Genomic DNA, 25,447 nt, shown 5'->3' on the forward strand with positions numbered 1-25,447 from the left:
GCGCCGCGCCCGCGCCTCCGCCCGCGCGCGCCCGGCCGCGCACGCGCACGCGCCTCCCCGCGGGGCGCCCCCTCCCTCTGCGGGCTTGAGCTCCCGGCTGCTGCCCCGTCGCGCCGCTGGGGCGCCCCCGGAAATGACCCCCCCTCCCCGGCACGCGCTCTGCCCCATCTCGCAGGTGGGGGACCACCGAGGGGAGACATCCCTGTTCCAAGCCGCCCAGCTGGAGGGGTTCCCCCGCACCGTGCACGGCGGCCCTGCGGGTCCGTCCTGTGGCGGCGGGAGCGGGCGTGGGGGGGACCGGGGACCCTGACTCCCCGAATGGAGGGGGGAGGCCGCCCCCGGGCATGGGTCCCGGATGGCTGGGGGGGGCGCGATCCCGGCCCTGCCTGGACCTTCTTTGGGGGCCCCCCCCCATGACGAGCGTGCCAGGCAGCGGGAGGGCGAAGGCGCGGTGGAAAGGCACCGAGAGGCCCAGGCCAGCGCCCGGCCTCTTGGAGCCCCAGCGTCCCGTCTGCTGGGCCGGTGCCCCAGCTCTTCGTCTGTGACATCGTGCCTGGGAAGGAAGAGGTACCCTCACCCCACCCAACACGCACACCCCAGCACGGAGAGGGCCGGCCTGGGGCTGCCCCGGCGGCCAGGGGACGGCTCTGCCCAGATCTCGGGGTCCCCCCCCCCGCCCCCCGCGCGTGGGTTCCCAGCCCCGCCGTCGGCGCCCTCTGGCGTCGCCTTCACACCTTGCCGTCCGTGACCAGAATCCTCGTGGGGACATTTTGTAAAATAAAGAAACTATAATAATATTAATGAAAAAAGTATAAAATGTATAGAGTTTTCAAGAAAAGTGTGTTCTACTTCCAGAAAATGGTCACTTTAAACCTTGTAAATATTTATCTGAAATGATATTTACAAAACTGTGATATATATTATTTGATTGTATAACTGTAAATACATTTGTACCTCTCTTGTATTCTAAAATAAAAATTACTTGGAGCATTTATCATTTGGCAGTTGAATGAGTTGACACAGTCCTTTGTGCTGATCTTAGGGTTGAACTCAGGGCCTGGGGGGGAGGGCAGGGGAGGTGGGCACTGCCACGGAGCTTCTGTGCACTAGTTTAGAGTACACTGCCACTTGAGCCACAGCTTCACTTCCAGATTTTTAGTGGTTAATTGGAAATAAGAGCCTCATGGACTTTATTGCCCTGGCTGGCTTCAAACTGTGATCCTCAGATTTCAGCCTCCTGAACAGCTACAGGCATGAGCCACCTGTGCTTGGCTGAGTTTACACCTTTGTCCACACCAGAAAGAAATACAGAGTTCCCAGGAGCTGGAAAGCATGGCTGTGCTATCCCAGGCTGAAATACTTCCCGGAATAAAGAAAAGTCCATGTCACAGGGTGAGAGCCCAGGCCACAATATGTGCTAATACATGCAAATGGTGGAAGCAGCTAGGCAGGTTTCTCCTGGTGTCCAGTGACTCGGAGATGGGTGTCCTTGCTTTGCTACTTCCCAAAGTTTTTACTTATGGATTCTTGTTTCCAGGGCCAACTTGGAGGGGATGGCAGCAGCTGGTGGGGATGGGTGAAGATGATAGTGGTGCTCTTCTCCAGTTTCCAGGTGTTCTGGGTATCCATTCCCAGAACCACCTCAATGAACAGGTGCAGGAAGGTCATCAATGAAGGGCAAAGGGCTTTAAGGATTATACAGGGCTAGGCCTGGCTCTCCTCCCCAGGTCAGTAAGAGCAATGTAGGGTGTGTGTGTGTGTGTGACTGGCACCAGTGGCTCACATCTATCATATCTATACTCCTACCTACTCCGGAGGCTGAGACCCTGAAGATCATGTTGGAAGTAGCCCAGGCAGGAAAGTCCTTGAGAGCCTTATCTCCAAGTAACCACAAAAAGCCAGAAGACAAGGCAAGGCTCAAGTGGTAGAGTGCCAACCTTGAGCAGAAAAAGCTAAGGGACAGTGCTCTGTCCCTGAGTTTAAGCTCCAGTACTGGAGCACACGTATGCGCGTGTGTGGTGTGTGTGTGTGTATGCGCACGCGCGCGCGCACACACACACACACACACACACACACACACACACACGCTCCACCACCACCAGGAAAACAACAGTGCCACAGCAAACATCCACTTGTTGAGTCTCCAAATGGGCAATCTCACTTATTAAAGAAAGGCTCACTGAGTAAGACTTCAGAGAAAACAGTAGGGTCTTTGAACAAAAACCTAATTTGTTCTCCACCAGTAATTCTGCTGTGCCAAGTCTCAGCAAACAGGTCCCGGGGAACACACACAGGCTCCAGAATCCACCTGGTGGCAATGTGCAGTCATTGCACCTGGAGGTGCCTCACGTGTGAGCGCTGTCCTGAATTCACACCCTTGTGAGTAAGCTCAGAGCTTTTCTTTTTCTTTTCCTTTCTTTCTTTCTTTCTTTCTTTCTTTCTTTCTTTCTTTCTTTCTTTCTTTCTTTCTTTCTTTCTTTCTTTCTTTCTTTCTTTCTTTCTTTCTTTCTTTCTTTTTTTGTGCCAGTCTATGAGCTTGAACTTGGCATGGGCGTGGTCCCTGAGCTTTTTTTGCTCTAAAGCTGGCACTCTACCACTTGTACCATAGCTCCACTGCCAGCTTTTTGGTAGTTTATTGGAGATAAGAGTCCCATGGACTTTCCTACCAAGGCTGGCTTTGAACCTCAATCCTCAGATCTCAGCCTCCTGGGTAGCTAGGTGACAGTCGTGAGCCACCACTGCCTGGCCATTCAGATCTTTTGCAAAAGCAATCCGTTTCTGATAGAGGAGACTGCAATGGATAAACAAGAAAATTCAAAGACAAGACATTCAACAGTATCCAGTGGCAAAAGAGGATTTGGTGGGAGAATTATTCATGACAAGGAGGTCAGGGACGCCTTCCCTGAGGAAGACAAAGATAGGAGAGGAGGCGCCAGCTAAACAAAGATCTGGGAGAGGAGGCTCCATGCCAAAAAGGCCCAAAGCTAAGTGATCTGGGGTGGTAGTGAGTGTGGCGTTCGTGAAACGGAGGGGAGGCCAGAGTGTCTGGCTGCAGCATGGTGAGGGATGGGCAGAGTGTTCAGAGTAAAGTGAGGTCCCAGACAGCCAGGGACGCCACAATGATGAGTTTGGATTTTATTCTTAGTGTACAGGGAAGTTTGCCAGAGCATTTTTAAGCAGGAAACTGATTTAATATGATCCGTGTTTTAAAAGCTCCCTCTGGCTGCTAGATGGAGTTTGGAAGGGGTGTGGGGAGGGGGAGGGGGGGAAACACATGTAGAATTAGGAAGGCCAGCTAGGAGGTCATTGTAGTTATCCTAGCGAGAGAGGAGACAAACAGATCTCCAAGGATGGCTGTGGAGATTCTCAGAGGAGGGATAGAAGCATGCGGCTGGCGGCCATCTGCTATGTTGTTTAGTCCTTTATGGGCCTCCATTTTCTCCTCTATAAACAGGAATCCACAAAGGCAACCCTGCCACAGGCTCGGTGAACTTGAGTACTGGGTAGATGAGCTGGGTTAGAGTTATGTCCCTCTCCCAGGGATTGAACCTGAGTGGTTTCAGTACTAAATCGCCATTGGTCTAGGACACACCACCCAAATGCTTCTTCCAGAGCTGTCTGGGCGAGGCTATGGCTCAGAGGACACAGTCGCCCACTACTGGCCACAGCTGGGCTCAAGATGGACAGGTCTTTATCTGTACTAGCAACTGCCTCCTGGTGGCCAGGAGAGCAAAGGTCCAGCTGCCCACTTTGTAATAGGGTTGGCTTTTCTTTTTCCTTTCCTTTCCTTTTTTTTCCTTCCCTTCTCTTCCCTTTCCTTCTTTTTTTTTTTGTGCTGGTGCTCAGGCTTGAACTCAGGACTTGGGCACTATCCCTTAGCTTTTTCACTCAAGGTTGGTGCTTTACCACTTGAGCCACAGCACAACTTTCAGATTTTTTTTCAGGTTCATTAGAGCCAAGTTTCATGGATTTGTCTGCCTGAGCTGACTTTGAGCCACCATCCTCAGATCTTGGTCAGTAGTTAGGATTAGAGGCGCAATTAAATCATCTGGCCTGGCTTATTAAATTTTCTTTAGAATCTTGCTGTGCTGCACACTTTGTAGGGCAAGAGAAAGTGGTGAGCAATAGAGACTAGGGAGAAGGGACCAGGGAAATAGTCTTGCTAAATAGGATAAAAGCACATAAATGACACCTGTTCATCCATTGCCCAATCCTTAGAATGGTGCAGGGCGCACAGAATTCAGTTTTCTGAGTAGAGACAAAAGATCTTTGTAGGAAGATCTTTGTATTACCCATGCACTTGACTTCCCAACCAGATATGTCTGCCATGCAAGGTTTGGTTGGCTTTCTTAGGTGATTTTTATTTTTTAATTTTTATTTTAACTAATTATTATTATTATTATTTTTTGGTAGGCCGTTGGGCCTGAACTCTGGGCCTGGGCACTGCCCCTCAGCTCTTCAGCTCAAAGCTAGAGCTCTACACTTGAGCCACAGCACCACTTCTGGCTTTTTCTGCTTATGTGGTGCTGAGGAATCAAACCCAGGGCTTCATGCATGCAAGGCAAGTACTCTACCACTGAGCCACCTTCCCAGCCCCATTTTTTTTTTTGGTTGGTCATGTAGCCTGGACTCTGGGCCTGGGTGCTGTCCCTCAGCTCTTCAGCTCAAAGCTAGAGCTCTACCACTTGAACCATAGCGCCACTTCTGGCTTTTTCTGCTTATGTGGTGCTAAGGAATCAAACTCAGGGCCTCATGAATGCAAGGCCACCTACCCAGCCCATCATTTTTATTTTAATTTTTACAGAAATGCTAGAGTAAATCAGCTTGAGAGGATTGAGGAGCTATGTTTGGGGGTACAAGTGATGGCTGGAACAAGCACCCATAAGGAAGCTGTAATACACAAATCTGAGGCTACCGGGAAGGGCTTTTCCTCTGTTCAAGTAGATCCCAATCCCTTCCCAACTCTCTTATGTGAACTCATATAAAATACCAAATAACCTGTTTGGAGTTGAACAGAAATTCAGAGGTCTATTTCTCAAGCACCTCAAACACCTGGAAAACCATAAGTAGGTTGGTAATGATGATAAAAAGTTAGATTAAAAAGTCTTAGGCCACACAACGTGAGAGGCTAATATTGCACAGGTGCTTCCTTGCCAACAGTAAATATGGCAACTACGCTCCCTCTGTCCCTTCAGGTGAACTCAAAGCTTGCCAGTAGTCAACATGGCCGCAAGACCCTGCGTTCCCATTGGTTGCTGTTCTGAGGCCCCGCCTCTCCGGGAGTGTGCAAGAGTTTTGGAGTTCGTCCGCCGGCTCCCAGGCAAACTGCGCCTGCGCAAGTCACTGGCGCCAAGATGGCGCTGGAGATGAGGCTTCCAGTGGTTCGCAGGCCTCTCAGCGAGAGCCTGGGCCGCGACTCTAAGAAACACCTGGTGGTGCCGGGGGACACGATCACTACGGACACGGGCTTCATGCGGTACGTGGGGACTTGGGGCCCCCGGGGCCGCAGGGAACGGCAGCGGGGCTCGCTGCACGTGGCCTGCCGGCCGCACCCAAGACATCCCGCCCCTCTGCGCGGGCTCCGCCGCGGAGCCGCGCGGTCGCCCGGGTCCCGAGCTTGAGCGCCCCACTTCCTGAGCCGCGCGCCGCTTTCCGCGGGGATCGCGGAATCCCGGTCCCTGGCGGCGGGACTTCTGGGTCCCCCGCGGAAGCCACGGTCTTTGACCGTTCCTTACTTTCCTGCTGTGTGCGGGGACCCCGGCTGCCCCCCCCCCCCGCCCGCCCCCGGTGTGGTCTCAGGGTCGTGCGCTATGCTGCCCCCCCGCCCGCCCCCGGTGTGGTCTCAGGGTCGTGCGCTATGCTGCCCCCCCGCCCGCCCCCGGTGTGGTCTCAGGGTCGTGCTCATAGCGCGACCCCCCAGACAAGGGTTTCCTTAGGTTGCATGGACTGGCCTTGAACTGGCTTGTGTAGCCTAGGCTGGCCTCAAACTCCACGTCCTGCTGTCTGCCTGCCTCTGCCTCCCAAATGCGAGCACCACCACGCCTGGCAAAGGGGATTTGGTTTTGAATCCGCTAATATTTGGGGGTTAGGGCAAACCTTGAGGCTGCTTGCATGTAATTATACAAACTTTGCATTTCAGAGTAGAACAGATGTGGGACTAAAACTGGAGTTCTGGTCCTGCTACCTTGTTACCAGCTCCTTTGCCTCTCCTCTCCAGGGCGGGCTTCCTCATCTGTTAGTAGTGAGAACAGTAGCTGTTTTTAGCACCAGAGTTAAATGACATCATAAGAAAAGTCGCAAAATCCAACATTAATAATGGTCGATTACAGTATTGATAGTTCAGTTCTGGTGGGCTTTTATTTTTATTTTATTCTTTAATACATGAACGTAAATAAGGAGGGTTACAACATTTGTAGCACTGCCTTTACAGCTTTTAGTTTTGGATTATTGGATACTAGAATGTTAGGATTCATTCTGACATTCCTTTATTTTTGTGGGTCGTGGGGCTTGAACTCTGGACCTGGGTGATGTCCCTCAGCTCTTCAGCTCAAGGCTAGCACTCTACCACTTGAGCCACAGCACCACTTCTGGTTTTCTGAGTGGTTTATTGCAGATTAAGAGTCTCATGGCCTTTCCTGCCCAGGCTGGCTTTGAACCGCCATCCTCAGATCTCAGCATCCTGAGTAGCTAGGATTACAGGCGTGAGCCCCTGGCGTCTGGCTCATTCTGACATTCTTTTAACCCATATTTTGTGCAGCTGGGGTATAACACTGAAAAAAGTAGAAATCTCTATCCTGATGGAATTTATTTAACAGGGAGAGACCAGTAATAAACAATAAACAAGCTGGGTACTGGTGGCTCACACCTCTAATCTTAACTACACAGGAGACTGAGATTTGAGGTTCAAGGCCAATCTCAGCTGCAAAAATTGGGGAAACTCCGCTATCTCCAGTTAATCAACAAAAGGCTAGATTTGGAGGTTTGGCTTAAGTGGTAGAGCACCAGCCTTGAACAAAAAAGGTAAGGGACACCGCCCAGGCCCTGAGTTCAAACTCTAGTACAATAACACAAGTAAGTTAAACAAAAACAATAGGCACAAGTTAGTTACTCAGAACATTAATTGATGGTTGTAGTGGGAAAAGAGTGGACGTGCGGCTACAGGGTGGTTACCAGGTGATGAGGTAGGCTTGCTGGAGAAGGTGACATCTGAGTAAGATGACTTGTCCAGACAGGTGTTCCTGTAGCTCTTCCAGGAGAGCTGGTCCTGTTAAGTTTGAAGAACACATTACTCCTTCCTTCCCTCCCTCCCTCCCTCCCTCCCTCCCTTCCTTTTTTGTGGTATTGGGGTTTGAACTCAAGGGCTTGTGCTTGCTAGGCACTTGAGCCATACCTCCAGCTCTGTTTGCTTTAGGTTGGTTTTCAGAGAGGTTCTTATGCTTTTTGCCTTTTCTCCTGTCTGCATGATCTTAGCATAGCTGGGATCACGGATATGAAGCACCACACCTGGCTTATTTGTTAAGATGGAGTCTTACTACCCCCCCCCCCTCCCCGCACCCCCCCTCTCCCTCCAGTCTCAAAGCCTGGTTTCTCTGCTTCTTGCCTATCTATCTGCCTGTGAGTAACTGGCCTTAATCATCACATTGTTAATGGGAGAGGTGACCTTCGGCGTGACACTGGAACCCTGTGTTATAACAGAGGTCATGGAACGTATATGGGGGAAGAGAAGCTCCTTGCATCTGTGGCTGGCTCTGTGGAGAGAGTGAACAAGCTGATCTGCGTGAAAGCTCTGAAAACCAGGTGAGAACAGAAGGTGTGGATTCCCCTTGTACAGCAGGTCATCGCTGCCTCCTGTTAATCCCTACCACTTCCTTGTCCACCTGCCGTCTGCCCCATCCAGTTGGAGTCTGGGATATTGAGTGCTACTAGAGGAAGGGTGGTGGAGGGTAGTTTAGCAGTGGTCAGTGCAGCTTCCCTAGGTCACCTGACCTCAGAAAATAGCATGACCTATCCAGAGGGCTTTTGTTAGAATTCATGGAATGATGCATGGAACATACTTCCAGCAAGGTCAGTACCTAGAAGTGGTCATTAACACTTAGGGAAAGAAGCCAGGGGAGTTGGTACGGATGGCGACGGAAGAGCAGGAGCTGAGCTGGGTGGACTGCTGATCTGTCTGGTAGCCATGGTGAGCTTTTGGGCTTCCACTGTGATCCAGGAAGCTGCTAGCAAAGGGGAGGAGAAGGGGAGGGCTGTGATCTGAGTTAGGTTATTTTTGTGTGCTTATACCTGATCTTTAATTCAGGGCCTGGCGCTCCTGCTCTGCTTTCTTGTTTTTTTTTTTTTTTTTTTGGTTCTAGTCGTGAACTCTGGGCCTGGGCGCTGTCCCTCAGCTCTTCAGCTCAAGGCTAGCGCTCTACCACTTGAGCCACAGCACCACTTCCGGCTTTTTTCTTTTTGCTTATGTGGTGCTGAGGAATCGAACCCAGGGCCTCAGGCATGCAAGGCAAGCGCTTTAACCACTGAGCCACCTTCCCAGCCCTCCTGCTCTGCTTTCTTGCTTCTCACAACTGGCTCACTCGAGCCTAGTACTACATTTTTGGTGATTAGTTGGAGATGGAGACTTGTATACTTTCTTGCCTTAGGTGGCTTCGAACCACAGTCCTCCAGGTCTCAGCTTCCTGAGAAGCTAGGATTACAGGCGTGAGATACCAGTGCCTGGCTGACTTAGGTTTTAATCTGATTGTCGTTGGTGTGCTGGGGACATTGAAGCAGGATGGGGCAGGTTTATGGACATGGCTTAGAGAACTGTAATGTAAAGGGATGGCAGCACGGAGGTGGTGTACTCTGCTTCCCTGCAAAGCAGGGGCAGGGCAGGGGTGATTGAAGCTAAAGGAACTACTTGGCATTTGGTGATTTGTGTGCAGATCTCTGTTGCTGCTTCCCCCACATCTCTGAAGGTGCTCCATGTTGTGAGAAAGCCTGTTGGCTGATGGGCGTCTTCTGTTTTGTGTTTCAGATACAACGGTGAAGTAGGAGACATTGTAGTGGGCAGAATCACAGAGGTAAAGCTGATGCTGCTGGGTTTTATGAAGCGGAGGCAAGCTAGTGGCATAGAAGCCTTTGGCTGTTGTGTGGCCTGCAGCTTGTTCCACTGAATTAATTGGCTGCTTAGGGTGTGAGCTGCCCCGGAGTGTGTGTCTAGGTGTGAATCTTGCTCCTAGGTTCAGCAGAAGAGGTGGAAGGTGGAGACTAACTCTCGGCTGGACTCAGTCTTGCTGCTTTCATCCATGAACCTGCCTGGAGGAGAGCTGGTAAGGGCCTCGAGGGGCCTAGCACCGTGCAGGTGGCCAGTAGGAGCTGGTCAGGGGCTTCGCTCTGCCAGTGTTTTGCTTTGTGCAGAGGTAGCTGTTCCTGTTGTCTATGAGGTGTGCTGCCTGGCGCATGCAGGCTTTAGACCTGCCCCTGCCTCCCAGCACACACAGCAGCTGGCGTGGGGTAAGAGCAGAGACATCCACTCGGAGAGGCTCTTAGATCCTGGTGCTGATCGTTTTCCCTTCGCCGCATAAGCTTCCCACAGTGAAGGCGTGCCTCAAAGAGTTATCTGTAAGCATGGCACTGGTGGCTCCCGCCTGTCATCCTAGCTACTCAGGAGGCTGAGATCTGAGGATCTCGGTTCAAAGCCAGCCTGGGCAGGAAAGCCTGTGAGACTCTGATCTCCAATAAATCACCAGAAAACTGAAAGTGGCCCTGTGGCTCATAGTGGTAGAGTGCTAGTCTTATGCTGAAGAGCTGAGGGACAGCGCCCAGGCCCAGAGTTCAAGTCCCATGACTGACCTTCCCTCCCCCCCACAAAAAAAAAAGTTATCTGTAGATTAAGTTTCGGTGAATTGAATGACATTTATTCCAGACAGCTGTAGCCTTTTGTGTACTACCTGCCTCAGTTCAGCTTGTCTTACAGACAGCACTCTGTGCTCACTCCTGTGGGAAATGCCAGGAGCTTCCAGGCTGGCAGGGAACAAGCGTGTGCCACGTGAATGATTAATTCGAGAGAGGAGCTCATAGGAAAGACTGGCATTGGAGTTGATTGTTGAAGGATAGAAGTGAGTTCGGGGAATGACGTGGGCTCAGAGCAGGCCCTGTAGGAGCAGGTGCTATCATGGAAGGGCTGGGTTAGCTGAGGGGTTTCAGAGAGCAGGAGAGGCATTTGAACGTGGGAGGGAGGGAGGGAGGAAGGGTGGGGCTTCCTCCTGGAGAGTCCCCATCACCTCCTTCCCCAGGGGCCTAGGGTCCCCCTCCTGCCCTCATGTTTAAATAGCAGGGCTGACTTCGAAGATCTCAGGAGGCGAAATCCAGAAGTGGTGAAGGAGCTCTCTGAGGACCTGACTCAGGTAACATGGTTGTTTTTTGTGTATTTCAGAGGAGGAGATCAGCAGAAGATGAGCTTGCCATGAGAGGTTTCTTGCAGGAAGGGGACCTCATCAGTGTATCCTTGTGTCCCAGCCTCCTGTTGTGCCCCCACCCCCACCCCACAGGACTGGAAATGGAGATGTCCTTTATGTCAGCTGTGCTGGATGTCTTCTATGACAGGAGGGACCAGAGTCCTGCGTCAAGTGTCCTGGGCTCTGCTGTGGTCTTTCTCTGGTTCCTTTTTTGTATGTGTGCTAGTATTGGAACTTGAATTTAGGGCCTGGGCATTGTCTCTGAGTTTTTTTGCTCAAGACTGGCACTCTACCACTTGAACTCCATTTCTTGTGTGTGGGTGTGCCAGTACTGGGGCTTGAACTCAGGGCCTTGGCACTGTTTCTGAGTTTTTGTGCTCAAGGCTAGTGCTGTATTACTTTGAGCTACAGTTCTACTTCTGGCTTTTTGGTAGTTGATTGAAGTCATGCAGACTTTCCTGCCTGGGCTGGCTTTGAACTGTGATCCTTAGATCTCAGCTTCCTGAATAGCTAGGATTACAGGTGTGAGCAACTGGAGCTCGGCCACACTTGTTTCTTGTTGGTTAATTGGAGATAAGAGTCTCCTGGATTTTCTTGCAGGGTTAGCTTTGAAACTATTTTCAGATTTCAGCTTCCTGATTAGCTAGGATTACAAGTAAAAGCTACCAGTGCCTGGCTTGTTTCATTTGTATGTGTGCACTCACAGGTGTGTGTGTGTGTGTGTGTGTGTGTGTGTGTGCATTTGTATGCGTGTGTGTGCTAATACTGGGCTTGAACTTGTCCTTGTACTGTCTTAGCTTTTTATTTATTTATTTTTATTTTTTGGGGTCCGGTCCTGGGCCTGAACTCTGGGCCTGGGCGCTGTCCCTCAGCTCTTCAGCTCAAGGCTAGCACTCTACCACTTGAGCCACAGTGCCACTTCCGGCTTTTTTTAATGCTTATGTGGTGCTGAGGAATGGAACCCAGGGCCTCATGCATGCAAGGCAAGCGCTCTACCACTGAGCCACCTTCCCAGCCCCTGTCTTAGCTTTTATGCTCAAGGCTGATGGTCTGCCACTTGAGCCATGAGTTGGTTTTGCTTTTTTTTTTTTTTTTTTTTGCTGGTCATGAGGCTCGAACGCTGGGCCTGAATGCTGTCCCTCAGCTCTTAGCTCAAGGCAAGGGCTCTACCACTTGAGCTACAGCTCCACTTCTGGTTTTCTGGTGGTTTACCAGAGCTAAGAGTTTCACGGACTTTCTTGCCCAGGCTGGCTTTGAACCGCAATCCTCAGATCTCAGCCTCCTGAGTAGCTAGGATTACAGGCGTGAGCCACCGGCACCTGCTGGTTCTGGCTTTTTGCTGGATAATTGGAGATGAGTCTCTCAGAGTTGTCTGCCTGGACTGGCTCTAATCCTTGATTTCAGTCTTCTGAAGAGCTAGGATTACAGATGTGAGACACCGGCACCAGGCTTCTCTGCCTCCTTAATTCAGGAAGATGCCTTAGCGCTGTTCAGACCCCTCTTGTAACTCTAACCTGTATAGCCTTGTGGTCTGGATTGTAATAGGCTAGACTTGGGCTTTGTTAATGGTGGTTTTTGTTGTTGTTGTTTTATTTTTTATGGTAGTATGAGGGTTTGTACCAGGACCTTGTGCTGGTAAAACCAGTTTAGCCACTCCTGTCCTTTTGCCTTTTTGCTTTTGGTTATATTTTAGTGTCGTGCATTCTTGCTGAGACTTGGACCGCAGTCCTCTTTATTCCTCCTGTGTAGCTGAAATGATGGGTGTGTCCTAACACATCTCACTTACTGATTCAGATGGGGACTCAAAATCTTTTTGCCCTGCCTGGCCTCAAACAGACCCTCCTGAGTATCTGAGATTACAGGCGTAAGCCATCATGCCCAGCCTAAAGCTAACTTTCCCAGGGGGTGGAAAGGCAGGTGTCAGCCAAAGGGAATGTGAGGCCACACTGATGTCGGATGCTGCTAAGATATGGAGATGGGCTGCTGGAGACAGGAGGGGAAGACAGAGGTGGGGGAGGCAGGTGTTGCCAGAGCAGGCTGCCAAGGTTACCATTTGTTCCTTCACCAGCACCCTGGCCAGGCTGAGGTCCAGGCGGTGTTCTCAGATGGCGCTGTCTCTTTGCACACGAGGAGTCTGAAATATGGAAAGGTAAGTTGAATTCTTGCCATTTCAGTTTATCAACAGACTTCAAGACCATTTCAGATTCTCAGAGCTCCCGGCCATGCTGTCTGCAATAAAGAACCCAAGTAGGCCGGGTGCCAAGTCGCTCCCGCCTGTCATCCTAGCTGCTTAGGAGCCTGAGATCTGAAGAGTAGGGTTCAAAGCCAGCCCGGGCAGGAAAGGCTCTTATCTCCAATAAACCACCAGAAAACCAGAAGTGGTGCTGTAGCTCAAGTGGTAGAGCACTCACTTTGAGCTGAAGAGCTGAGGGACAGTGCCCAGGCTCAGAGTTCAAGCCCCATGACCGACCAAAAATAAAAGAGTCTAAGAACAGCCTGGACTATATAACAAGACTGTGTCAAGGAAAATGGGGAAAGGGTTGTAGTTTCGTCCTACCGCCAGCATCTCGTAGCCTGCCCCTGTGCCCAGAGCCTAGTGGGAGGAGTGGGCATTTCCATGGTTCACAGCACTGTTAAGCTTAGCCTTTTCCAGTTGAGATGGTTCTGGTAGAAGAGCCCCACTGCCTGGAGCTGGCTCAGCTGAGGCGGTCCTTAGAACAGGGAAGCCAGGGCTGTATCTAGAGCGGTCCAGCCTCTGGTCCTGCTTGGAAAGAGTTGTATATCATCTAAGTCTCGATGGGCATTCACCGCTTTTCTCTGAGGTTATGTTGCTGAACAGACATGCATACATCCTGAAGCACATGATGCTGTGCTGCATGTGTGCGCTGGCTTTGTCTTAGTGAGCAGTTTCCCAGGTCCCCCCTGCCATATTTGTGTACTTGAGGTGGGGGCTGAAGGCTGTGCTGTGCGCCCTTTCCCAGCAGCACGCGGGCCTGGAACCGGCCTGCCAGGACCAGCTCTTGGCCAAAGCAGTGACACACATCTCGTGGGGAAGATGAGTGCTTGGGGTTGAGGCCGAGGAAGGTCCTGGGACGGGACAGCATTCCTTGGCTGGTGGCAGGCTCCGGCCTCCCCAGCAGCCGGCATTTTAAACAAAGAAGAAGAAAAAGGAAAAGTCTGATAGCCTCTCGCTTAGGCTGGCTTTGAACCCCAATCCTTAGATCTCAGGGCCCTTAGTAACTAGGGTTACAGGTATGAGCCTCTGGCCCCTGCCTTCCTTTTTGGGGAGAATGTATAAAGGGCCTCTGGGTTCAGAGGCACATGCGTTGTAGAGAGCAGGTGCAGCAGTGAGGGGCAGGATGCTGGTTTGGACACGCCGGCGAGCGGCATTGTTAAGCCACTCTATTCACCTTGCCCATGGTCAACGCTGACCAGGCCTCTCATCTGTGTGTCTAGCTAGGTCAGGGCGTTTTGGTGCAAGTGTCGCCCTCTCTGGTGAAGCGGCAGAAGACTCACTTCCATGACTTGCCCTGCGGAGCCTCGGTGATTCTGGGTAACAATGGCTTCATCTGGATCTATCCGACCCCCGAGCACAAAGACGAGGATGCTGGGGGCTTCATTGCCAACCTGGAGGTGAGGAAGTGCCATAGGCATGGAGCCACGGTCTCTACCCCGTGGCATGTGTGTGCGTGATTTTGTCAGATGAACACAAGATGTTCCTGTGCTGGCGGTCTAGCTTAGGAGACCACCGTGTCTACTCCGTCAGTCTATGTCGGGCAGTGGCTGGAACGCCGCCGAGCTGAGCCTGCCTGTGTGTGATTGCTGGGGTCAGGAGTTTTGGGTTCTGTCTGGGGGTGTTCCTGAACACTTGCTTGTGGAGATGTGTAGTTGCAGTGTATTTGCCAAAGCACCACTGAACAAGCCTCTGCTTGGTCTCCTCCTTCAGACGTAGCTGTTTGACAGACGTGAAGTCCCCAAGGTCTGGGGTGTGATCTCTTTTCTGTGACTTCCGGGGCTGTTCACTTACTGTGGTCCTGCTTATATTCCCCCCGACTCCTGTGTCCCCTCAAAGCCTGTCTCTCTTGCTGATCGAGAGGTGATCTCCCGGCTCCGGAACTGCATTGTCCTGCTGGTGACCCAGAAGATGCTGCTCTATGACACCAGTATCCTGTACTGCTACGAGGCCTCCCTCCCCCATCAGGTATCCCCGCTCCCCGTCCCTCCCCTGCCAGATACCCCTGCTCCCCATCTCTCCTCCGTCAGGTACCCCAGCTCCCCATCTCTCCTCCGTCAGGTACCCCAGCTCCCCGTCCCTCTGCCCTGGAGCTGTTCCTGTGTCTCCTCAGTCAGCAGCCTGTATTTCACCTGTCTGTGCATCATTGGGAACTGGTTTCGTGCTGTCTTGCAGATCTTTTCCCCAGGACACTCAATATCCAGTCAGGCTAGGGATTGGGGATTGGGGGTAGGTAGAGGTGTTAGGTTGGACTTGTTGATGACAGCAGCCTGCTTGACTTGGTTTTCCCCATACCAAATTATATACCTCTCTTTGACAGTACTGGGATTTGAACTCGGGGCTTCACACTTGGTAGGCAGATGTTCTACCATTTGAGCCCCACATCTGTACTCTTTTGTGTTTTGTGTGTGTGTATATTATTGGTATTAGGCCTTGAACTCAGGGCCTTACAGTCTTGCTTGGCTTTCTTTTTCATGACAGGTGCTCTACCACTTGAGCCACAGCTCACTCAGTCTTGTGGATTTTTCTGCCCAGTCTGGTTTTGAACTGTTACCATCTAGGTTTTAGCCTACTAAATAGCTAGGATTATAGGGATGAGGCACTAGCTTCTAGCTTACTTTATTAATTTCTTCATCTAGAGTCTTGTTTTTTTGTCCCAGCTGCCCTGAACTGTAATCCTGTTACCTATGACTTTCAGGTACCTGGGATGACAGTTGCGAATTACCACATGTGGCTCATTTTTTGTGGATGGGAGGGTCTCATTACCTTTTTGCTAGGGATGGCTTGAAATCATCACCAATTTCTTTTCTTTTTTTTTTTGTCGGTTGTGGGGCTTGAACTCTGGGCCTAGACACTGCCCCTCAGCTCTTGAGCTCAAGGCTAGCGCCCTACCACTTGAGCCACAACGCTACTTCCGGATTTTTCTGTTTATGTGGTGCAGAGGAATCGAACCCAGGGCCTCATGCATTCGAGGCAAGCACTTTACTACTGAGCCACCTTCCCAGCCCAATCCACCAATTTCTTACTTCCCAAGTAGCTGAGATTACAGGTGTAAGCCTTTGCACCTGGTATCAACTATCTTATTAATGAAAGTTAGAATATCTTTGTTCCTGTCCGCTAGACCCCCAGGCAGTCTTGCTGACTGGTCAAGCCATGTCTGGCAATACTTAAGAGTCTGATAAAGGCACAGGATACAGAAGGTTTATATTCAATGTGCTTAGTTTCTACATTTGGATTGATGATTGGTTTATAGAACCAAAAAACGAAGATGATTCTTTTTCAGATCAAAGACATCTTGAAGCCAGATGTAATGGAGGAGATTGTACTGGAGACACGCCAGCGGCTTTTAGAACAGGAGGGCTGAGGAGGGGCTCCTGAAGATGGGACTGTGGACCTCGCTGGAGATGTGGACGGGACAAGTCGGTGGACTCAGATGGATCTGACACTCTTTACTCGCCTGCTTCTCTACACATGGCTGCCTTCAGCTCAGGGCCTGCCCACTGCTGTGCTGTGCTGGTGCAGCCTGGGTGGAAGTGAACGCTGCCCCTGGCCCCTTGGGTCCTGGCTGAGTCCCGGTGCAGCTGTTGGTTTTTAGGTCCTTCAGAGTGAGCAGCATCCAGTTAGATGTCACCGCCCCCCTTGGCCTCAATTCTGGAATAATATGGAATTCTTGTCTTCCACTCCCTGTCACTTACAAGGCGCGTGCCTGGTGAGGTAGTCAATAGAAAACACGGCATTACCAACACTTTATCACTTTTTTACTTTTGCTTTTTGTATGTGCTGGAGCTGGGGCTTGAACTCAGGGCCTGAGTGCTAGCCCTTAGGTTTTTCACTCAAGGCTGATGCTTTACCATTTGAGCCACACCTCTGCTTCTAGCTTTTGGTTAGGTAATTGGAGAGGACTTTTCCTGTCCAGATTGGTATTGAACCTTGATCCTGGAATCTCAGCCTCCTGAGGATCTAGGATTACAGGCATGAGCCAAAACAAATAAGTTTAAGACTATCATTGGTACTGGTAGCCCAGCAGTGCAATAAAGCTCGGCCTTTTGCTAGACTGGAATCTCATCTCCTGCGTGTCCCTGTGTTAGAGTTGAGGGATACACCAGGCTGCCTTACCTGTTCTGCTTTTGAGGATGCTCTGAACACTTTGGGGGTACTTTGATCAATATGAAGAAAACATAAAAATGGAGATAGGGAAAGCAAAGCTGTTTTCTTCCTGTAATGAATGATTTCACTTCTGAATAATTGAGGGTTAAAAGATAGAAACCAGATACTACAATTTGGAAGAATGTTGGATTCTGCTTAAAAAATATAATGTTCTGTCTGGGTGCCTGTGACTCATACCTATAATCTCAGGAGGTTGAGATCTGAGGATTCATGGTTTGAAGCCAGCCTAAGCAGGAAAGTTCATGAGACTCATCTCCAATTAACCACCAAAAAAGCCAGAAGTGGAGCTGTGGCTTGTAGAGTTCTAGCCTTCAGCAAAAAACACTCAGGGATGGTGCCCAGGCCCTGTTGGTAAAGTAAGCCCCTGGACTCTCGGGTGCATATGCACTTACATACAATTGGTGTCCTGAGATAGTTTTAGAAAACGTGTGTGCCAGTACTAGCGCTTAAACTCAGGGCCTAGGTGCTGTCTCTGAGTATTCACTCAAGGCTAGAACTTTCACTTGTCACTCCAACTTCCAGCTTTGTTGGTGGCTTTTTCTGTCCTCACTGGCTTTGAAGTGTGGTCCTCAGCTCTGAGTCTCTTGAGTAGCTAGGATTACAGTAGTGAGCCGCCATGCCCAGCCTGGGAAACAGTTTTGGAAGGTTCTGTATGTGCATGTACTGTATGTAATATATCAGAACACTTTTGCTTAGGGTGTTAGGTGCAGGGTAGCTGCGTATAACAGCCGAGGCTCAGCGGCTTCGCCATCTTCGCTGAGCGGGTGCCAGGATAGCAAATCCCTATGGCTTCAGTGCTACCCACTACCCTACACTTCAGCTCTCTTGCATCAGATGGCATGTTTCTTTGTAGCATCCTCCAGTAGGCAGCTTTTTATCTCATTTCTGCGTTAGCCACCTACTTTGAGGAGTTTGCAGACACCTGCATATTTCTGTAGGCTGAAAGGCAACTTTAGGTAGGCTTACCTGTCATATTTCTGTGAATATCCAGGCTGTATTCCTCCTGACAGAGGGGTCCCTCCTCGCCTGGCTTTTTCCAAGCTGCCAGCAGAATGGTGATCTCCCATTCCTGCAGAAATGCAAAGGTCTGAAAGCACCTCTTGGTGATGGGCTGCTTCCCATAGCCCACAAGGGGGCGCTCCTGTGAAATGTAACATCACTCAGTAAAGATCATAATATACGAGCCTAAAGAGATTTGCTTAATATCGGGGAACATTTTTTTTTTTTGGGTCCGGTCGTGGGTCCTGAACTCTGGGCTTGGGCGCTGTCCCTCAGCTCTTCAGCTCAAGGCTAGCGCTCTACCACTCGAGCCACAGCTCTACTTCCGGCTTTCTTTTTGCTTATGTGGTGCTGAGGAATCGAACCCAGGGCTTCGTGCATGCAAGGCAAGCGCTCTACCACTGAGCCACCTTCCCAGCCCTCGGGGAACATTTTGTTAGTCATTTTCTGGGTTTTAAGTTCTAGTTTTAAAGTCCTTTAAGTATGCTGTAGTGTTATTTGTAGAAAAATGTATGGTTGGCATAGTATTCCCCTAAATCCAGAAAAACCGGTCAATGTGATAACTGGGCCTCAGGGTCATTCCTGAGGCAGCAGGTCAAGTGCAGTTGACTTCCGCCTGCGAAGGGCTCTGAAACCTAGCAAGGTCTAGTTTATCTCAGAATAACTGAATAAAGCCATAGTGATGACCCAAGTGCCAACTCAGAATTTAGATGGCCAATCGGGGGCAGGTTTAAACTTTACAGGCATCAAAGCCATCCCCTATAAAGGAGGCCAATTTGAACTGATTGTGAAAATTTATGAATCTGGACATTTAGTGTCCAGCACAGGCTCTGATCCTGTGTGTGGATTGATCATTGTTTTGATTATTACTGTAGCCCTGTAGTCCAGGTACTCAGTAGACGATTGGTAAGTGAATTTGGTGGTGTTGGTTGCTCATACCCATAATCCTAGCTACTCCATTCGCAGAATCTCAGGGGTTTTTTTTTGCTGGTCTTGGGGCTTGAACTCAAGGCCTGGGCACTGTCCCTGAACTTCTTTTGCTTAAGGCTAGGGCTCTACCACTTGAGCCACAGCCCCACAACAGCTTTTCCTGTGATTAATTAGAGATGAGGTGGGCTGGGATTAATGGTAGGTGCTTGCCTAGCATACATGAAGCCCTGGGTTCGATTCTTTAGTACCACATAAACATGGCATTGTAGCTCAAGTGGTAGAGTGCTAGCCTTGAGCTGAAGAGCTCAGGGAGAATGGCCAGGCCCAGTGTTCAAGCACCATGACTGGGGGGAAAAAAATTAGAGATGAGTTCCATGGGCTTTCCTGCCAAGGCTGGCTTTCAACCTCAGTCCTCAGATCTTAGCCTCCTGTAGGTAGGACTACAGGTGTGAGCCATCAACACCTGGCTTTTTTTTTTTTTTGGGTCTGGTCATGGGGCCTGAACTCTGGGCCTGGGCGCTGTCCCTCAGCTCTTCAGCTCAAGGCTAGTGCTCTACCACTTGAGCCACAGTGCCACTTCCAGCTTTTTTCTTTTTGCTTATGTGGTGCTGAGGAATCGAACCCAGGGCCTCATGCATGCAAAACAAGCACTCTACCACCTTCCCAGCCCAACACCTGGCATTCTTTTTGCTAGTCATGGAGCTTGAACTCCGGACCCTAAGCACTGTCCCTGAGCTTTTGCTCAAGGCTAGCACTCTTACCACTTGAGCCACAACACCACTTCTGGCTTTTTCTGTGTATGTGGTACTGAGGAATTGAACCCAGGGCTTCATGCATGCTAGGCAAGCACTCTACCATTAAGCTACATTCCTATTCCCCTGGCTTTTTTTTTTTTTCTTGGTCATGGGGCTTGAACTCTGAGCTGGAGCGCCGTCCCTGAGCTCCTAACTTCAAGGCAAGCACTGTACCACTTGAGCCACAGTGCCACTTCCAGTTTTTTGAGTGTTTAATTGGAGATAAGAGTCTCATGAACTTTTCCTGCCCAGGCTGGCTTTGAACCTCAATTCTCAGATCTCAGCCTCCTGAGTAGCTAGGATGACAGGTGTGAGCCACTGGCGCCTGGCCTGGCTTTCTTTTAACTATTTTCTTTGTTGTTGTTGTTTCTGGGGGTCCAATCCAGTATGTTGCACTTGCTAAGTATGCACTCTGCCACTGAGCTACATGCTAGCCCCTTGGGAATCTCAGTTTGAAGTCAGTGGAGGCAGACAAATCAGAGAAACTCTTATTCCCAATAACCACCAAAAAGCTGAAAGTGAATGTGTGGCTCAAATAGTAGGATGCCAGCCATTAAGGAAAAGTTAAGGAAGAGCCTTTTGTGCTACTGTACTGGCAGAAAAACTAAGAAATGGGAGTTCAAGTTCTGGTTTGGTAGCCCAGTACTAAACCAGAGAATGGAGAATGCAGATGAGGAAATTATTAAGACTGAACCAGGAGTAAGTGAAATCTCAAAAAATTAATACTCAGATGCTGATGCCTGGCGCTGGTGGCTCACGCCTGTCATCCTAGCTACTCAGAAGGCTGAGATCTGAGGAGCATGGTTCAAAGCCAGCCCGGGCAGGAAAGTCCGTGAGACATCTCCAGTAAACCACCAGAAAGCCGGAAGTGGTGCTGCAGCTCAAGTGGTAGAGCACTCGCCATGAGCGGAAGAGCTGAGGCCCAGGCCCAGAGTTCAAGTGACGTGACAGACAAACAAAAACAAAAAACAACTCAGAATAAGACAATGGGTGGACAATGGAAAGGGAACAAAACATTGAGTTTGAAAGTATAGATCAGGACTAATTTTGCTGGCCATTCTATTAAAATCTGAACATTCTGTCTGCCAGATTATTTTGTGAGAGTAAAACTGAAAGCAACTACATGTTAATTCGCACATTCTAAGCTCTAAGTCTGGTCACAGATTTCGATCTGCTTCACATTCAGTGTCTTTGGGTAACTTTTTTTTAATCGTGGGGGCTTGAACTCAGGACCTAGGTGCTGTCCTTGACTTTTTTTTTTTTTTTTGCTAGTGTTCCCCTACTTGAGCCACAGCTCCACTTCCAGTTTTTAGGTGGTTAATTGGTGATAAGAGTCTCAGATTTTGCACCCTAGTCTGGCATCAAACTACAATCCTCAGATCTCTCCTGAGTAGGTAGGATTACAGGCATGAGCCACTAGTTCCAGACCTATTTGCTGTTTAGTAGTTGAAGTGCCATTCCTCCAGCAGTAATATACAATGCACTCAGCTGAATGTACAATTCACTCGTAGCTGTGGTGCTCCTGGTATCAGTAGCAGTTTTTGAAATTTTGTCTAACATTAGCTCCGGTGACTTGTTACTGAATGGCAAAGTAGAGGAGTTGTTTTGGGGCAAGGCCAATCCGGGTTGAACTACTGGCTGTCATCAAGTAGGGAAGTGACCATCAGTAAGTCACGGCTGACTTTGCCCTGGTAGAGAGTATAATTTCAAGCCTCATTGAGTTTGCAAGGCTGATGAGAGGTGTGGGCTAAGCAAGCTTGAGGCCCTGAGTCCAAACAGTGACAGCAACGGGACCAAGAGGCTGAGTGAAGGACGGGGGCCGGGTTTGTGGTTTTCTTTTTGGGGGGGGGTCCCCAGGTGCTTTTCGGTTGCAGGAGTCACGAAGGGTGCAAGTTTGGCTTGCTACACGGCTAGCTTTGGTAACTGGGCATGCTGAAAGATAGGTACTAGTGCCAACATGGGATGATTTCGCCTGGCACGCCCCACCTGCCACGCGCGAGCCTGCCAAGGCCTCCATCGCCGCTCCTGCCGCCGGCCCTGGATTCGATGTGAGGCACCGGCAGCCCTGGCTGGCAAGAATGCGCCAAGTTTCCTCCCTTCGCGAAGAGGCTCGAGGAGGCACTCTTGCTCCTCTTCTGGGAGACTCCGCAGTCCTTCCTCCGCTGCGGCTCTTTGCTGACAGTGCTGCCTGCGCCCAGCCCAGGGCGGACTGCAGTCCTCTGGCTCCCAGGGGGCGGGGCCGGAGCTCGGGCGCCTAGGCTGGGGCGAGCGGGACCGGGGGGCGCCTGGGACCACAGCTCCCGGCACGCCCCGCGGCGCCGGCGAAAGCGATTGGCTGGCAGCTCTCGCTACCGCCTTCACTGGCCAATGGGGTGGAGGAGAGCGGCCTGACTCGGGGGCCTGCGGGCCAATGACAATGCCGAGGAGGCGGGCGCTTCCTTACCGCTCACCTTGCGCTCAGAAAAGCCACCCTGGGAAGGTCGCGCCGGCCGGGCTGTCGCGGCGGCACCACCACTGGGCGGACAGGCGCGGCGGCGTCGGAGGGAGCGGCTCGGGAGGCCGGCGCCGGGGAGCCCGCGAGCCGGACTGCGGACCCCGCTGGGGGCGGGCCCGGGGGCGGAGCCGGGCCTCGTTGTGAGGCGGCTCGTAATCCATCATGGCGGCCGCGGGGGTCGGCGCCTGTCCCTGAGGGGAGCCGGAGCCGGTTCCCGGGCCCCGCGTCTGAGGAGCCCTCGGTCGTCCTCGGTCCGACCGGCGGGAGAGGCTGCGCCCCTCGCAGGCCCCGGGGATGTGACCGCGCGGCGGCGGCGGCGGCGGCGGCGGCGGCATCCGGGCCGGGGGAGGGGGGGTCTCGGCCGGAGACCCCGACTCCTAGAGGCCGAGGCGGCCGGGCCTCCTCCCCCCGCGGCCGCTCCCGCCCTCGGGGCTGCGGGCGGTCCCCAGCCCCTTACGGCTCCGCTCCGGTTCCGGGACGCTGGGGGGTGGCCTCAGTTTCCCCTGACCTGGGCCACCCCGTTTCCTGAGGCCAGAGGAACGTCGCCCCCCGAGTAAGCCGCCCGTGCCCGGCCCGGGCATGTCTCCTGCTCACCCCGGAGCCGCCCCTCGCTCTGGATCCTGGGCCCAGGTCAGGTCTGGGAACCCCCCATTCAAATTCAGATCCCCTCCCTGCTGTCAAGCGGCTTCCGCTGCTCCCCAGATTGCTCCCGGGAGCCGCTGATGCCCTGATTTCTTCCAATGTCGCCTACGGCCCCTTTGGTCTCAGCGCAGCCCCAGACTTCAATGCAAAGGAAAAGTCTGGATTGGTTTCACAGGCCTTTTAAAAAGCGGACCTGAAAGTTGCTGGCTGTGCATTCCGGCTCCGGTGAGCTGTCGCTGAAGTCTGAGGGACCCGTGTCCTTTTCCGGAGAGCAGGCTGGGGAAGGAGAGCGGCAGGAAACTTGTTGGGAAGGTGGAGAAACTGAGATAGGGTGTCGGTGACTTCCCCAGGAAAAGTTCTGGACAGCAGCCAAAGAAGACCCACATTTCCTTTCTGCCTGGGGATCGAAACGACTTTGGTGTTGTTGGTCCTCTTCTGCGTCCCCTCGGGACATTTCTGTTGGAAGGTTTTCTTCTTGAAACAGCCTGTAAAATAAACTTTTAAGAAAAAAAAATCAAGAAACTTTGGGGGTAGACTTGCAGCTACATTACTTCAAGATTGAGGAACTGCAAAAATAATTGGAACGTCTGTTTACACGTGTCGACTCAAAACTTGGCTTCTTTTTGTAATACAAGATTGACCTCATATACTGGTGAATGTGAAATTCTGCATAACTGTTTCCTCCCAAAGCCCACAGACCTTTCTGGAAGATCTTGAACCCTTTTCTGGAAAGGGGTGCCTATCATTGCTTTATGGGGCAGCAGCCTGGAAAAGTTCTTGGGGACCAGAGGAGGCCGAGTCTGCCTGCCCTGCACTTTATCAAGGGCGCAGGAAAGAAGGAATCATCGAGGCATGGGGGTCTACACTGCAATGTTTTTGTGGAACACGGTGAGTGCTTTTTTCAAGATTTCTGGTCCAGTGTTTCCTTTTGTGCATTTGGCCTAGGCCATCAAAGAACTTTCTGTAGCCAGCAGCATTTTATGTCTGTTGGTTCCAGTTCTGCTTACATTTCTCTGCTTACATTATCTTGTGGTTTCTGATGGGACTTAGCTTTCTATCAGAAAGGTATGAGTTAAAAACATTTTGTTGAAGTTCCTTGATTCTTGTCTGATCCCACTTACTCATTGTTGCCAATGACCTTGAACAGATCATTTTACTGTTCCAGGGCCTCATTTCATTTCCTGGGGGTTTCTCAGTTCTGTCACCTGCTCCTGCTAAAGGCACTGACTCTTCTGAAGTATCTGAATCCTTTACTATGGTTTTCTCTGCCCCCTTCCCTCTCTCCCTCCCCACTGTTTCTCTTCCTCCCCCCTTCCCTTCCCCCCCTCCTTCTCCTTCTCCTTGTCCCCTTCTCTCTTCCTTTCCCTCTCTCTCCCCTTACCCTCCCTTCTCTCTTCTCTTGTCTCCTTGTCTCCCTGTATACTGGGGCTTGAACCGAGGGCCTCGTGTGTTCTTAGCTTTTTCACTCAAGGCTAGCACTTTAACTGCACTTCCACTTCCTGATTTTTGCTGGTAATTGGAGTCTTTAGGTTTTGTCTTCCCAGGCTATCTTTAAACCTCAAGCCCCAGAGCTCAGCTCTCTGACTAGCTAGGATCACAGATGTGAGCTACTGGCACCTGGCTCCCCTTACTAGTTTCCTAAAGAGTACTTTTATTGTAATCTCAAAGTGACTTATGCTCTGCAAAAAAGTTCAGGACCAGCCAGGCGCCGGTGCTCATGCCTGACATCCTAGCTACTCGGGAGGCTGAGAGCTGAGGATCGAGGTTCAAAGCCAGCCTGAGCAGAAAAGTCCTGGTGAGATTCTTATCTCCATTGAAGCACCACAACACCGGAAGTGGTTCTGTGGCTCAAAGTGGTAGAGAGCTAGCTTTGAGCAAAAGAGCTCAGGGACAGCGCCCTGGCCCAGAGTTTGAAAGTCCCATCACCGTCAAAAAGAAAAAAAAAAAAAATCAGATACTAATATTCTTGACCTTTTTAATCTGAAGGAGAATTTGAAAATACTCATTTTGGAGCCATGTGGGAAAAGCAGCTAGGGGAAACAGCGTTTCTTGTTACCTGAGCATACACACCACCTTCTCCTTAATTTACTTTCCCTTCTACTGTAGAATGACATTTGAGGCAATAAAGGTTGTCTTTGACAATTTTATGGACACCATTGACATTTCAGTGTTGATAGTACATGCTAGTTTGTTGACTTCTAGTAATTCTGTGTGAAGTTAACGCTAAGGCTCAGATTAGACTGAAGTCTGTAGCAGAGGCCAGCCAGGAACCAGTTAATTAGGGTTCTGCTTGTACTGTTAGAGCCTGACATTTTTTAGGCTCTGAACCTAATATTAAAACATCAATTGAGCCCCCTCCCCTTGTAAGCAAATGTAGGTTGTCTGTGAGTGGCATGTACTTTGAAATTCACAAATACCTCCTAGCAGTGGGTAACTGCAATAAAAAAGGGCTCTGGGATGAACTTGTATTTGATAGTTCTTACATTCTTGTTTTGTTTTGTTTTGTGCTTATACTGGGGCATGAACTCAGGGCCTGGATGCTATCCCTTAGCTTGAGCCACAGCTTTACTTCCACATTTTTGGTGGTTAGAGACAAGAGTCTCAAGGACTCCCTCCCTGGACTGGCCTCTAACCTCCATCCTCATATCTCAACCTGCTGAGTAGCTAAGATGGTGTTGAGCCAGCAGTCCCTTGCTAATAGTTCTGTTTTAGCATCTATTATAGGTAGGCAAATGTGTCATTATACTGTGTT

At 50.8% G+C, this 25,447-nt stretch overlaps 2 protein-coding genes across 2 annotated transcripts in view; both read left to right on the forward strand.

The window, feature by feature from the left end:
• Positions 1-5,339: 5,339 nt before the first annotated feature.
• Positions 5,340-16,721, forward strand: Exosc2 (exosome component 2). The gene is made up of 9 exons (XM_042681058.1): positions 5,340-5,476; positions 7,696-7,797; positions 9,014-9,059; positions 9,219-9,308; positions 10,415-10,480; positions 12,517-12,585; positions 13,893-14,069; positions 14,509-14,637; positions 15,953-16,721. Exons 1-9 carry the CDS (start codon positions 5,355-5,357, stop codon positions 16,031-16,033), a joined length of 882 nt encoding a protein of 293 aa, XP_042536992.1. The 5' UTR covers positions 5,340-5,354; the 3' UTR covers positions 16,034-16,721.
• A 5,663-nt stretch (positions 16,722-22,384) lies between these two features.
• The window catches only part of Abl1 (ABL proto-oncogene 1, non-receptor tyrosine kinase), a 117,954-nt gene continuing 114,891 nt past the window's right edge, over positions 22,385-25,447 (forward strand). The window contains exon 1 of the mRNA XM_042681049.1: positions 22,385-23,583. Within this exon, the coding sequence (XP_042536983.1) occupies positions 23,448-23,583 (136 nt within the window). The 5' untranslated portion in view covers positions 22,385-23,447. The remainder of the gene's footprint in view (positions 23,584-25,447) is intronic.

This window comes from Dipodomys spectabilis, unplaced genomic scaffold (genome assembly GCF_019054845.1).
Source record: "Dipodomys spectabilis isolate Male_0828 unplaced genomic scaffold, ASM1905484v1 ptg000067l, whole genome shotgun sequence".
NCBI classification, from domain to species: Eukaryota; Metazoa; Chordata; class Mammalia; order Rodentia; family Heteromyidae; genus Dipodomys; species Dipodomys spectabilis.

Excerpts from the sequence above, each read along its gene's own strand:
- Exosc2 (XM_042681058.1), top strand. The coding sequence starts at position 5,355 with ATGGCGCTGGAGATGAGGCTTCCAGTGGTTCGCAGGCCTCTCAGCGAG. Across the intron at positions 9,060-9,218 it reads TAGTGGGCAGAATCACAGAG|GTTCAGCAGAAGAGGTGGAA; the intron begins GTAAAGCTGATG and ends TCTTGCTCCTAG. Across the intron at positions 10,481-12,516 it reads AGGAAGGGGACCTCATCAGT|GCTGAGGTCCAGGCGGTGTT; the intron begins GTATCCTTGTGT and ends CACCCTGGCCAG.